At 57.0% G+C, this 13,864-nt stretch overlaps 5 protein-coding genes across 5 annotated transcripts; 3 read left to right on the plus strand and 2 right to left on the minus strand.

Annotated features, from left to right (window-relative positions):
- The first annotated feature begins 1 nt into the window (after window position 1).
- Window positions 2-5,001, plus strand: BCV69DRAFT_284222 (hypothetical protein). Its single transcript, XM_025492972.1, has one exon. It carries the CDS (start codon window positions 197-199, stop codon window positions 4,835-4,837), a length of 4,641 nt encoding a protein of 1,546 aa, XP_025346751.1. The 5' UTR covers window positions 2-196; the 3' UTR covers window positions 4,838-5,001.
- Window positions 5,002-5,126: 125 nt separating this feature from the next.
- Window positions 5,127-6,636, plus strand: BCV69DRAFT_272292 (Zn-dependent exopeptidase). Its single transcript, XM_025490975.1, has 2 exons — window positions 5,127-5,888; window positions 5,969-6,636. The coding sequence occupies exons 1-2, from the start codon at window positions 5,212-5,214 to the stop codon at window positions 6,534-6,536; spliced, it is 1,245 nt and encodes a 414-aa protein (XP_025346752.1). The 5' UTR covers window positions 5,127-5,211; the 3' UTR covers window positions 6,537-6,636.
- On the minus strand, window positions 6,527-9,121 carry BCV69DRAFT_313833 (P-loop containing nucleoside triphosphate hydrolase protein). Its single transcript, XM_025495061.1, has 3 exons — window positions 9,004-9,121; window positions 8,546-8,901; window positions 6,527-8,468 (listed from the first exon to the last, which is right to left on the minus strand). The coding sequence occupies exons 1-3, from the start codon at window positions 9,004-9,006 to the stop codon at window positions 6,692-6,694; spliced, it is 2,136 nt and encodes a 711-aa protein (XP_025346753.1). The 5' UTR covers window positions 9,007-9,121; the 3' UTR covers window positions 6,527-6,691.
- Window positions 9,122-9,320: 199 nt separating this feature from the next.
- Window positions 9,321-10,872, plus strand: BCV69DRAFT_284225 (hypothetical protein). Its single transcript, XM_025492973.1, has one exon. The coding sequence runs from the start codon at window positions 9,641-9,643 to the stop codon at window positions 10,787-10,789; it is 1,149 nt and encodes a 382-aa protein (XP_025346754.1). The 5' UTR covers window positions 9,321-9,640; the 3' UTR covers window positions 10,790-10,872.
- Window positions 10,873-11,364: 492 nt separating this feature from the next.
- BCV69DRAFT_313835 (WD40 repeat-like protein) lies at window positions 11,365-13,581 on the minus strand. The gene is made up of 3 exons (XM_025495062.1): window positions 13,253-13,581; window positions 12,840-13,166; window positions 11,365-12,561 (listed from the first exon to the last, which is right to left on the minus strand). Exons 1-3 carry the CDS (start codon window positions 13,518-13,520, stop codon window positions 11,510-11,512), a joined length of 1,647 nt encoding a protein of 548 aa, XP_025346755.1. The 5' UTR covers window positions 13,521-13,581; the 3' UTR covers window positions 11,365-11,509.
- Window positions 13,582-13,864: the final 283 nt, after the last annotated feature.

A 13,864-nucleotide genomic window follows, 5' to 3' on the forward strand; every position in this document is an offset into this window, starting at 1 on the left:
CACCACCACAAGCACCAGCAGCATCATCTCCAACATACCAGTCGTATCTTCCACTCCCAACAACGACCCCCTCGTCATCACCTTAGCATCGTATGAGTGCATCTTATCAAGCCCACGCTCTCATCTGAGCCTCTTCTCCGCCCTTCTCTCCCCCCGCCCACCCACCTGCCCCTCGGGGTCACACACGCACATCACCATGCCCTCGCTGGTGTCCATCTTCTACTACCTCTTGGGCGGCGTCACCTTCCTGCCCCTGTGTCTCATCGTCGGATTCATCTACTTCCACATCACCGCGCCCATAGCAGATGAGGCTGAACGCAGACTCTCCCCGCACCCACTCCATGATGGACAGGACGGAAGTGACATCTCGCCAGAGAAGAAGGCAGCCGCCCTCGATCTAGCTGTGCGCAACGCAAAGGCTCAGCAGGAGCTCGATGAGGCACTCAAGAATGGTGAAGCAGGCAGTGCTCTTCCTACTCCGGCTAGACAGACTACCATCCCTGGTGCTGCAAAGCGTCTGGGACCTTCTGGTTCCCATGTCCCCAAGCCTCACCGCTCTGGCTGGCTGGTGGTACGGAAGCAATTTGAGCCAACTCCGCCAGCCAACAAGGCTCACGGAAGGGAAGCTAGTCCTCACCATCAGAGCAACAATAGCGCTAGCGCCACTTCGACCTCGGGCCAAACAGACTCCCAAGATGCCACCAGCACTCATACGTCCTCCTCCTCCTCCTCGTCAGGACCAAAAGCTGCCTCGGGTAGCAAGCCAGGCTACATGTCTGCCATGTATCGCGGTATCATGGACTACCGCGCTGGCAAAGCAGACGCAAAGAGGCTCGCTGGGCTGTCGGCCCAGGGCACCTCGCAAACAGACGACGAACCAGCGGCAGCAACGGCGAAGCGGTCTGCAGGCGTCCCTCACCCAGATTCCTCGGTACCCCCACTGTCTGCTCCCAAGGATGCCTACTTTTGCGTACTCAAGGCGCCTATTCTCTACCTGTATTCGTCACAAGATGTCAGCAATCCTACAACGGAATGTCTTGCCGCCATCGACCTACGTGGCAAGAGGGTGAGCATGTACATCAACCAGATTGGTGATGTAGAAGGAGAGCCAGGTGACGGTCAGGGAGCTAGCGCAGGCCAAGAACACAGCACAAGCGACGACGAGACAGCCGACGAACGGGTCCAGCCTCACTTTTCTACCAAAGCAGCATCAATGGCGACGACTCTCCGTCGGATAGGTACCAAAGACGGGGAGCTGTTCCAGAAGCGTAATGCGATCCGCATCGTGACTCCATCGACCTCGCCTCTGCAGCAGTGGTTCGTCTTCTTGCGGTCATCGACGACGCTGGAGGACTGGTATCATGCCCTGATCCATGCATCGCTCGCACCGACTGATAGCTCAGAGCCACCCGTGGACCCCATCGGCCCCGTCTTTGACTTCGAAGACATGCGAGGCCTCCTGTCCTCCCTTGACTCTTTACCAGACCCGATCCCTCTACGTTGGCTCAATGCAATGGTAGGCAGAATCTTTTACTCCGTCTACCGCACGGCGTGGATCGAAGACTACGTCACTCGGAAGCTGATGAAGAAGATTAGTCGAGTCAGAACGCCAGGCTTCTTGTCAGACATTCGTGTCAAAGAGGTCCATCTGGGCAACACCCCTCCCGCCTTTTCCAGGCCGATGCTCAAGTCACTCACCGGCGAAGGAGAGGCTAGCATGGAGGTGGCGATGCACTACCGTGGAGCGCTGAGGTTGACCATCTCCACCGTCCTCACCATCTCCCTCGGTTCGAGGTTCAAGCCTTACAACGTACCGCTCGTGCTTGCCGTAGTCGTCACCTCACTTGAAGGCAACTTGCTTCTTCAGATCAAGCCGCCGCCATCAAATCGCATCTGGTATGGCTTCACCTCCCTGCCCAAGATGCAAATCGACGTCGAGCCTGTGGTCAGCGAGCGCAAGGTGCAATGGTCCATGGTCAAGAGGCTGATCGAAGGAAGAATCAAGGAGCTGATGATGGAGAGCATGGTTGTACCAAACATGGACGATATTGCCTTCTTTGATACGAGACCAAATGCTCGCCGAGGAGGAATCTGGGCAGAAGCAGCTGTACGCAGGCAGGATGGCAAGGTGGCTACTAGCGCTACACAAGAAGTGTCAAAGATGCGAGATGGGGTGGAGAAGGTAGAGGCGGAGAAGAAGGTGGAAAGTGCATCAGGTATCACTTCTGCCATGAAAGACTCCACATCTACGGAAGACCAGCTGCGCAATCGCAAGAAGGCGGCCGAGGATATCGCGGCGCCTGCGAAGCTGGACACATCTGTCAAGGATGAAGCTCCTTCTCAATCTGCTTCAGCCTCTTCACCCGCCATGGCTGGCTTGTCAGCCCTCTTGGCCCGCAACAATGCTCAAGGTGTACAGACGAGCTCGTCTTCGATGTCACTGCCCCTATCCACGTCACCTACAAACAACATATCGAGTATGGAGACGTCTCGCAATCCGGAGAAGAGAGCACACTGGTTCAGAGGCCAGAAGCCGCAGAGCAGTCTGGCGTGGGGTTCTGCTAGCGTACTGCCGAGCGCCGACGGATCATCTATCTCTCTGCCAGCTACTCTAAGTGCCGATGCAGAGAGCAAGGATCTCCCTACACCTCGTCTTCAAAGCACGGCCTCCAATACTGCCCTCGCTCGGCATGCCAAGAATCGGAGGAGTGTGTCGTCTACGCTCTCTGCGGCGAGCAGTGCTGGCACTGATGACATTCATGCCGCGATGGCGGAAAGTATGGACAGCAGCGATGATGAAGGCCGACGAGACAGGGAAGAAACTCCTATGCCGCAACGTGAAGTTACCACGACGCCTCAAAGCATGCTCTCTCAGACCATTGAGGTGTCGCCTACCGGTGCTCAACAGGCTGATTATGGGGAGGGCGAGACCCCTCGCCCTTCCGACGCACAGCTGCACCAGCAGCGACAAGCATCAGCTGACAGGACACCCGAAAGTACTCGATCCGCTAGCCCACTACCTCCGCCAGCCTCGACTGTCGATCCGTTCCTGGAAGTGCCACCACTACCTGCTGAGCCTTCCACACCACAGTCACTGTCCCCTGTGGGTATACCAACTTTGCCGCCCCGTACCGTCTCTCCAGACGCCGTCTCTATCGCCAGCGCAAGCGATGCTTCTTCGGTGAAGAGCAGCGCACAGAGCATCACAGCACCTACTCTACCTCTACGTGCTTCGCAAGCGTACGGGCCTCCACCACGTAGACCGGCCGTACCTTCTCGCAGGCCTACCGAGAAGACGCTCTCTCGGGCAGTCTCCCGAGAATCTATGGGCAGCGAAACAGCTCCCACCTCGAGGTCTCCCTCGGCTCAGCAAGCTTCGGCGCTGTGGAATCAGGCCAAGTCTCGAATGGCAGACAAGGAGGCGAGACAAGCTACTGCTACACATGCCAAGGACGCTCTCAAGAAGGGCTGGGCGAACTGGAGTGCCAAGAGACAGGCCAGCGGTGGCAGTTCCATCTCGCTGCAGCAACAGCAGGAGCAACAAACGGCTCCCGTGCGAGAGGAATGGGACCGTCTCGACCGCGCCGCTACAGGCAGAGATGAGAGGCTGCACTACACGCCTGACCTTGCCCCACGTTCATCCACTAGCTCTGCTGGATCGTCTACCTGGCAACTGGGCACCTCTGCCACTGATCCGGCTAGCCTCGGTGCTGGCTTTGGTTTCGAGATGAGCCCTCATGGCTCGCCTGAATGGCAACGTGCTGGAGATGGGTACCGCCTGGGAAGTCAGACGTCTACGCAGGCTCATTCAGCCTCGTCTGCATCCCTCAGTGGCAGCAATGCTTCATACCGGGAGTACAGAGCTGGTCGATCGCGAGAGAGTTCACGAGCTTCTTCGCCAGGCAAGAACGGCGGTCCTCCTGCAGAGGTCGTCTCCTCAACGGATACGGAGAATGGAAGGCCGTGCGCCCCCTCGTCGTCTACATCTGTTCGCAAGACAAGTGCAGGCGTTGCGCACTCGGGCTCACCTTCACAGGATAGCTTTGCCTTCTTGCCTCCTGCTGCCAAGCCAGTGACAGCGCTAGCAAACGGTACCGCTCCCTCTGAGCTGAGTAGTGCTGGCGAGGCGGTTGCTGCACCAGCTCCTTCCATGACGCCTGCGACTCCCTCCAAGCCCCACTTGGTACCGGAAGAGGCCGAGGCTACGCCTCGCAATGAGGCCGATACGCCTCGCAACGTATCTACATCGTCTGCAGCCACAGCCGCAATGTCGCCTACGTTGTCACGGGAGAAGTCTCGCTCGGGCTCTTCCTCTTCGCCTTCTGCAAGGATCCGATCACAGCCAGGGCACATGACCATGATGGCTGTACCTGGCATTCAGCGCAAGAGTGGTGAACCGACGAGCTTCTCTGCTCCCCTTCCCCCTCCACCACCCGCACGAGAGGAGGGTGGTAAAGCTGCTGCATCGGGCGCAGGGTCTAGGCTGAGCTTCAGTGGACTCAAGCTGCCCAACTTTGTTGGCGGCATTGCCCCTGGGGGGACGGGGATGTCTACAAGTGGGAGTGCGAGGAGCGTGAGCTCGGAGAGACATCAGGAGGCGACGCCTGCTCAGGGCTCTGCCGATGCGAGTGGAGCAGCTCCCTCTGCGCAGGCAGAAGAAGGACATTTCACCGTCGGTCGGCAAGGATTCGAGCCGGTCACAGACGCAAAAGAGACGGGAAAGACGATTGGAGGAGAATTCGGTGGACAGGAGGTGCAAGAGGAGGCGGCGTCTCCATCATTTGTAGAGGTAACGACGAGCCAGGATGAGGCCGTCGAGGAGCGAGAGCGCCAGTAGGCATCCCAGAGCCACGATTTCGAGCCTCACAGGGGCCACATTTCATGTCATCAGCACACATTGCATTACTCACCTCATGCCACACCAGTCATGTCACGAACATTTGATCCTCACACGATGCTTGTCCAGACTGGCGCCAGGATGTGTGAGGGGGAACTCCGCGGTGAGGGTGCGCTGATCCGCTGCGTCGGATCCGTGAGGGAGGCGCGTGGCTTCGACTCGGCTCTGGCTCGGCTCGGCTCCACATCGCCCGACTGGCCTCCGCATCCGCTCGACGTCGGCGCTTAGGCTCCTATAGAGTCCCAGGTAGAGGCACAAGTCACCATCCTCTGCTACCATACATACAATCCATCGCACTCGCAGACGCAGACGCCATGAAAGTCACCTCCCTCCCCCTCGCCGCAGCAGCAGCAGGTGTCGCTCTCCTCTCCACGCAGCCAGCCACCGCCTCGCCCCTGCCCCACCAGCTGTCCTTTGGCGACTCTCCCTCTCTCTCCACTACCTTTTCCCTCCTCTCCTCACTCACTTCCGCTTCTTTGGACGTCTTTACTCCTCGTCTTGTGCAGACAGCTCACGATGAAGCACCTTACTGGGGATTCCCACACTACCTCCGCTGGAAGGGAGTACGCTTCTTTGATGTCACGGACCACCTCGACGCCAATGGGCAGGACGTGCTTCTCGCCCATTCTCTACTGAGCGCCACCTCCAACGAGAAGAAGACTTCCTCCTTCCCCTCGAAGCTCTCCTACCAGAAGCAAGTGGGTAGCGTTCATGCCAACATCTCCGAGTCTGGGCCCCGTGCAAACATTGCTGCCTTCACCTCCTTTACCAATCGGTACTACAAGTCCGGCTCCGGCAAGCAATCTCAGCAGTGGCTCCTTGCTAAAGTCAAGGAGATCACTTCGGTGGATGAGAACATCACCGTCGAGGAGTTTGAGCATCCTTGGGGACAGAATTCCATTATTGCAAAGATTCCCGCGACGGACAGCAAGGCCGCAGAGGAAAATGGGAGAATCGTGGTGGGTTCGCATCAGGACTCGGTGAACCTCATGTGAGTTGATAACAATAGACGTACTTTGAGCAATTTCAGACCACAGCGCTTACCCCTGACCTACTCTTTCTCTCTCCTAGCTTCCCCTACCTCCCCGCTCCAGGTGCGGACGATGATGGATCCGGCACAGTGACCCAGCTCGAATCACTACGTGCTCTCCTCGCCTCAGGCTGGAAACCTTCTCACAGCAATGTTGAGTTCCACTTCTACTCTGCTGAAGAAGGAGGTCTTCTAGGTTCTCAAGCCGTAGCAAGATCCTATGCCGAGTCTGGTAAAAAAGTTCGAGCAATGAGTCAATTTGATATGACTGCATTCATCAAGGCTGGGACCAACGCCACCATTGGCGTGATTACCGACGTGGTCTCGCCCGAGCTAACGGCCTTTAACCGTTTGCTCATCGAGGGATACCTGGATGTACCCTGGGTGGACACCCAGCTAGGGTACGCAGGCAGCGATCATGCCTCGTGGACCAAGGTTGGCGTGCCATCGGCATTCAGTGTAGAGGCTACCTTTGGAGATTGTAATCTCAAGAGGATCCATACCACTTCGGACACTTTTACTCATGACGAGTATAGCTTTGAGCATATCCTGAGATTTAGCAGGCTGAGCAGCGCATTTATCATTGAGCTTGCTGGGTGGGGCAAGTAGAGTAGAGCGTGGAAGGGAATATCGGATTTTCTTTGTCGGTCTGAATCAATCATCACATCATTGTAACATTGAATGCAATCTACATTGAACTACTCCACACTCCGTAGTACGTCTGCCCGTCTGTGACTTTCTCATCCTCCTCCCACCTGGCCCCTTCAATCATCATTCACACCAGCATACCTCACCTTTCCCTTCTTGTGTCCCTTGAAGTGCTTCTTGCCCTTGGGCTGAGGTCCATCCCCCTGCGCCTGCATCAATGGTGATCCATCCGGTGCCAATCTACCCTGGATCACTCCACGACCAGGCAGGCCCTTTCTCCCCCTCGCAGCAACCCCATTGGAGGCGCCATTGGAGAAAAAGGCCGCGTCGAGGGCCCGGGACTTGACACCGCCCTGCTGTGCGGGCCTAGGTGCTCCATCCGCGCCCTCTTCCTCCTCTGCATTGAGATTCAGGGCAGGGTCGTATCTCCTTCCCTTGAGAGCCTCCCTAGCTCTTGTGCGCTGCTCCTGGTTGAACACGTTAGCTTCCACTCCCGGAGGAGGGTTGCAGTACAGGAGCTTGGCATTGACGTAGTCCTTGAGGACATAGCGCGCCGCTCTGCTCTCGTCTGGATTGCCCTGACCCTGTCGGACAAATCCACGCGCAACGGCATAGGCTGCCAGGAGCTCTAGACCAGTAGGGATGCCTGTCCCGCCTTCTTCGATGGGCAGCGTAGGGATACGGATACCGTAGTAGCCCTCGACGATGTCCTTTGGCATTCTCCGGGCGACGAGCTCAGCGGGAGCGGTGTACTCGCGCATCTGGTCGATGGGGAGGATACCGTCCACCACTAGCTCACCAGTGGAGGTGGCAAATTGCGGGAATACCAGACCGGGACAATCGCATAGCGTCACTTGCTCCGAGAAGGGCAACGTCTGGAAATGCTTCGTCTTGCCGGGTGTAGAGGAGACGGACACCTTCTTGGAGCCAAGCAAAGCATTGATCGTCGAGGACTTTCCAACGTTGGGGTAGCCGACGAGACCGACTGTCAGCTGCGATGGTGTGCCGTGCTCATTTGTGAAGTCTGTGAGAGGCGGCGCTGAGGCCATGAAGAGCTCCTCAAGCTCGAGGACATTGAGAACTCTGGTGGGATCGCTCTGAGGCTCAGTGGCCACCTTGACCGCATCGTCAGAGTCCTTGACAGAAGTCTGGGCCTCTGCTGCCGCCTTCTCCTCCAGGTCTGCCTTCTCGCCATGTACGGTATCATCGAGCATGCGGTCGGTTGCCTCTGCACCTACTAGAGGCTTGGCGTGACGAGCTCCGAGGGTGATAGCCTCGGTGGCTTCTGTGAGGTCTTCGCTCGCACTTCGAGCCTCGTTGTCCTCGAGCTCATCCTCTTCTTCCTCTTCTTCCTCCTCATTCGTGGGCTCGGTCTCAGCTTCAGCCTCTTCCTTGGCCGCTTGAAGAGCAGCAGCATTGGCAGCGCTAAAGAAGGCGTACCGGATGCCATGCTTCTCAAAGTAGCTTGCCCACTCCTTGCGCTGTCCCTCATCCAAGAGATCTGCCTTGTTGATCAGCAGCAGATTTCTCCGTGGGCCCTTGACTGCCTTTGACTTCTTTGACTCGTGCTCTCCATCCTCTCCAACCTCTTCCACCTCGTCTGTGGCGTACTGCAGTCCACTCTTGCTCACCACACCTAGACTGGTGACGTACTTCTCCAGATCCTCACAACGGAAGCTGAGAGGGTTCCTAGCATCAACAATCTGCACGACCAGATGTGACCTCTCCAGTACTCTCCATAGTTGCCGCCAGACTTCGATGTTGCGCTCGAATGGTGTCAGGAGCAGCATCTGAGCGTCGGTGAGTTGGGCGAGATTCCTACGCCAGTCGAGGAAAGAGTCCTTTTCTGCGCGAGCCAGGGAGGCAGGGGTCGTCTTGGCATCCCAAGCAGGTCTGACAGGGGGTTGATAGGAGAGGATCTGGTGTGAGCAGAGCGCCTTGCCATCTGTAGGTGTTTCGATGCAACTCACCTCCTGGGTACCCTGAGCCTTTGCTTGTTCTCCCTCTGCTTCTTGAGTACCTCCCTCTCCTGCTGACCACTGAGCAAGAAGGGGTTATTCCCCCTCTGTCCTCCTGCGCTGGCCCCGGGCGCCTGCACCACGGTCACATTCCTCCTCTCGGCGGTAAAGTCCTGCTCTGCAAGTTGTGCGGTGCTGAGGAACTCTTCGAGGTCTCCCTGGTGTGTGACAGAGGAGAGGCCGTGCTTGGAAGAAGAGGACATGTCGGTCGTGTGAAACTCGGAGCGCGGGCGATCCTTTGCGTCCTTGGCTCTGCGGTTGATGATGGCATGGCCCAGGCCTACCTTGTTACGAGATTGTGGAAGAGGCTGCGAGGGAGACAGAGGGAACAAGTATAGGTGGCATCGAGTGTCAGCGTTCCCTTCAAGCTGACCTCAAGGGATGTGCTTGGATGTCCGCATGATACTGACCATGATGATTCTGCCTCGATGTGATGTCTTCCGTATCCTTGAGATGATCTGTGGTGAGGATACGCAAGTGGCCTCTGCTTGATTTCTGGTATCCACGGCCTGCCTCTTGGCCCAAAATTCTTTCCTTTGAGTGGAGCAGCCGAGCGAAATTCCGAGGGGACCGGCGAGGGAGACGAGCGCCGACGTCGGAACGGAGCGCAAGGGAGTCGGAGCAGCAGCGCCCCTGCGTGCGTGCGTGCGTGCGTGCGTGCGTGCGGGCGAGATTGCGATGCGGGTGAGCCATCGACGGGGGTCAGGGGCGGATACACACACGCCAAGGGCAAAAGGCGGCTACTAGTAGGCGAGCCGAAGGGCAGAAGGGCGGGCACCAAGACAGACAGAGGAAGTGTGAGAGCCGATATGTCGACTCGTAGTCCACGTCGCGGCACCACAGGGCCACACGCAGAGGGAACCATGCACCGGCATTGATGGCAATGTCTCGCCGGGTGTCTTGGCCCAATTGTACCTGTCCTACTAGGCCCTAGTCTCGACTGTCCTGGATACAGGTATTCTCGATCCTGTTCGCCTCTACTTGTCTCCCCCTGCGTTCCCTTCACTTGCTCTTCTCCCTTGCGTCTCCCCCTCTGCTCCTTTAGCAATGCCCCTCTTGCACCCTACTCGTGGCTCGCTCTCCAATCGCACTTCAGTCCTCATCGGCGTACTAACTGCCCTCGCCATCACCGCTTTCCTCATTACACTCCTGCTTGTGCTATATCAGAAGGGCAAACAGAAGCCCGTACCACCCACCATTGCGCCCAGAGAAGATGCTCTGGAAGGCCAGCCCACTCTTCCTCCGGCCTACACCTACTTGCAGTCCTCATCGGCTCCGGCCCTCTCCAAAGCCTACCGAGCACCAAGTCAATGTATGACGAAAGGCTCGGTCCATGACGACCCTGCTGTTTCCACCAGCCCGGGCGGACCTTCCATCTCTTCACACACCTCCAAAAGCAGACTCTGGTCACCTTCTGGAAGCCTTGTGGCTCACGGTCCGACCTGGAAGCAGGCTCCACCACCTCCACGGACCCAGGAGAGCCTCGCGACATTACCCTCGGCCTGGTCTTCTTCCACTCTAGCAGCACCTGGCACAAGCGCACAGAAGCTTTCGCAAGATCATGGAGCGCTGATTCGTGGCCAGACGTCGGGCTCCTTTGCTACGTCTGAGTCCTCCAATACCACCCTCGTCCGGCCGCAGATCCAAGGTCCCCTCTGCCAGTCTCCGCACATCAACTCACTGACCAGCAGTCAAAACCAAAGTACGGAAATCCCATGCTTGCCAGCAGTCAGTACCTCCGCAACAGGCCACAGCTGCCCTGATCCTACCTGTTCCTTGCATTCTACCCGACCGCGAAGCCTCTCCTTACCAGCACGTATCGACGCTCCCTGCTCACTCAAGCACAGTCCCCTCCCCTCGAGCACCTCGACTCTGATGACCGTGGGCGAGTCTACGATTGTCGAGCAGCAAGAGTGGCGTGTGACTACCAGCACTACGGACAAGGAGGCAGAAAAGGGAGATGGAGAGGGAGAAGCAAGCGTGGACAGCTTTGTCGCGGTCATGCTCCAGCGGTGTTCGAAGAGCAGGGTGGGCAACCAAAGCATTGATGGGGACGCGGATAGGGGAGAACAAGGGTACAAAGATGGCATTGTTGATGCGAATGAGCGTCTGGCCGCTGTATTTGAGGCGCTGGGATTGGCCAAAGTAGACGTGACTGGCTCAAGACGTCTTGAGGCGGTGCAGGCTTCTGCGTGATCGGGGCGTGCACGGCTTGCTATCGTCGTCCTCCGCTCAGTTCCGTAGCCTCCTTTGCTCCGGTCTAAGTTGCAATGCTCAATGTCAAGTATCTTGCACATCTGTAATTTCTGCTTGTGCCTGAAGAGGAGTGCGACAGCTTAGCATCAACAAGGTCGAGGTGCACACAGCCGTCTCCTTATCGCCCACCAACGTGCACTACCCATCCTCGCTTCTCCAATTCCCTCACCTCGCAAAAAGCAGTCACAGCCACTACGAACCTGCCTTCTCAGCTGCAGTGTGTCCTGGGCAGTGAAGTCCATGTCCAAAAGGGAAAAGACAAAAATGAAAAGAGCAAAAAACTTCAGCATCCAGGATTCCCGCGTGGTCCCCCACCGCAGTACTGACTGGACGGTACCTTGCTTAACTTCGCAGATCGGACGGGATGCGGTGCTTTCAAGGTCCTATGGCCGAAGATGAAGTTGAATGCTTGGAGAAGGTATATGACCTTCCAGCAGGCGACTTTTGCGTGCGAAAAGCAGAGGGATCGACTTTTTGACCGTGTCTCACCTACACGCAGAGCGTCAAGATCATGTCAGCGCTAATGATAGTATATTGTACAATGGCGATAGGACAAGAGACTGCAACGGGTATCCAACAACGACCGAGATGAGAGGAGCGAAGAGGCTGCAGCTCTGCAAGGTCCACTCCCTTCTTCTTCCTGCTCCCTCTCGAATACGCCTACACAGAAATGGTCTTGAACAGGTGGAAGCCATCAGCACTTGTGCTGGTAAGCATACCAGGGATCTGCTCGTTCCAGTGCACCTCCTTGATCTCACTAGCGCCCTGGTGGCAGAAGAGCAGTTGCGAGGGCACCTCCCTGCCATCAGGACCATAGCGTGCGCCAGCGCCTCCTTCCTCGTCTTCGTCCTGCTCGACCGACAAATCCCACAGAGTCACCTGGTCGTCTCGGCCAGAGGCAGCAAAGACGGACTCTTCTGTCGGATGCCACTCGACGGAGGAGATGGGTCCGGTGTGCCAATTGAAACTGGCAACAGGCAGTGGCTTGCTGGTAGCGTCCTTCTTGAAGTTCCGCAGGTCCCAGACGTTCAAACCACCCTCGTCTCCACCAGACAGCAACAGGTAGCCTGTCTTCTTATTCCACGAGATGACATTCACATCTGTAGGGTGGGCCTTGTCGACGGTAATCACGCTCTTCCGCGACTTGAGACGGACGTCCCACACTCTGACAGAGGTGTCTGCTGAGCAACTGGCAAAGACAGTCGTCTCACTCGGCGACCATTGCAAGTCCTCTACGGAGGAGGTATGAGATGTGAAGGGGGTAGGGTTGGTGGTGAATCCGGAATTGTTTGATGTAGTGAGGTAGATGTTGGAGAACAGGTCGCCGGTAAGCAGACGAAGGTTGGATGCTCTGCTGCCGGAAGCGCCGCCTGCGGAGACACCAGCCCAATCCATAGCGTAGCCTTCCACACCATTGTGAGCCTCGACAGTATAGAGAGGTGTTCCGACCTTCTTCTTGTCGTATTGGGTACCTGGACGATCTAGGGCGTTGAACAGAGGACGGACATCAAAGATGTGCACCTTGCCCAGCTCTGACCATGTTGCTACTGGGTAGGGATCTAGGCAAGGCTCCAAATCTGAGGTCGGTGTGGAAGTGGGAGCAGCTCGGACTCTGTTGATGCCTCCGAGATGCGGAATGGAGCGATACTCAAGAATAGCATCATCATCCAGGTCGTCGTCGTCATCATCATCATCCTCGTCGTCAGAGGTGTCTGTTGGAAAAGTAGGGAAGGAACGGGTCAGACATGCTGTACCTGCTAAGATGCGCTCCAGTTGCAAGCGCGCTCCTGCTCCCGCATCCACCCTTTCTCTCCTCGTTTGGCTCAGACAAATGTATTAGGTAGCGAGATATTTTCGGCATCGTGAGCACCCGATCATCCGGTAAAGGACAACCGGGGCCACATACAGCCAAATGCCTCAAGCATCATCGCCGGGAGAGAAAGGGTCTTCCACCTGCTGCATTTCCTAAACGCCGGTCATTGTTACTCACTTCCGTCTTTATTTGTCCGGTGCATACCGCTGGCCTTCATGACCATGAGCTCATTGTTCTTGGCAGTATCGGCTTGTGTACCCGCGGCAAAGTAGGCTGTGTGCGGGTACTTTTGCCGATCGGATCCCAGATGATCCTTGAGGAAGTCAAAGGAGAGGCAAGGCCATGTGACGTTGAGCCTGTGTAGCATCTCGTATGCTGATTGATCTGGTTCTAGTTGTTGCCCGGGCTCTAGTGCATCTCCGGGCAGGTACACTTGAGCTTCTGGCTCGACCTCATCGTCTTCGTCGCCTTCTGGCCGTTGGATCTCTCCATCGACCTTGACGCCTGCAGAGGTGAGGTGACAAAGTCGAAGGTCAGCGGACATTTCTTGGGAACCCGCACATTAGCGCTTGTGTTCGGAATCTACTCACCATCAATCTCCATGCCCTCGTCGTCCTCATCGCCGTTGGCGTCCACGACCTCGCCTTCATCGCTCTCGCTCTCCATTTCGTCCTCGAATTGATCTTCAAATTCTCCCATGTCATCCTCATCGTCCCCGCCCTGGGCCCTTGAGGTGGAAGCCGATGCATCAGCCGACGTCTTCGCCTTCTGTGCCGAAGGGCCCGCGGCCGACGAGGAGGACGCCTCGTCTACATCTGCAGGCCTCTTTGAAGATGGGGATGCGGCACGCTTCGACATTGCGATGTACGAAGTGGGGATGGGAGGGGGCAGTGCGAACAAGGTGGAAAGCAAAGGTCAGAGGAAAGAGAGGCGGCGTGCAACTCTCAAAAGGAAGGACTGGGCCCAAATTTTTCCAGAGGCAGGGCAGCAGCGCGCAGCCACCCTCGCCCTTTCGGAAGCACACCAGATGCTCCACCCAGCATCCACCGGTAGAACCAGACAGACCCGGCAGAAGCTGATCATCTAAAGGCTTCCGCAACAGCATTCACCGCTTCATCTACAACACAGTACCCAGATCCTGGCATATCCACACCACATCATGTCTAACGCAGGACTTTCATCAGAGGACCAGAAGGGTGAGT

This window comes from Pseudomicrostroma glucosiphilum, assembly GCF_003144135.1.
Source record: "Pseudomicrostroma glucosiphilum strain MCA 4718 unplaced genomic scaffold BCV69scaffold_11, whole genome shotgun sequence".
NCBI classification, from domain to species: domain Eukaryota; kingdom Fungi; phylum Basidiomycota; class Exobasidiomycetes; order Microstromatales; family Microstromataceae; genus Microstroma; species Microstroma glucosiphilum.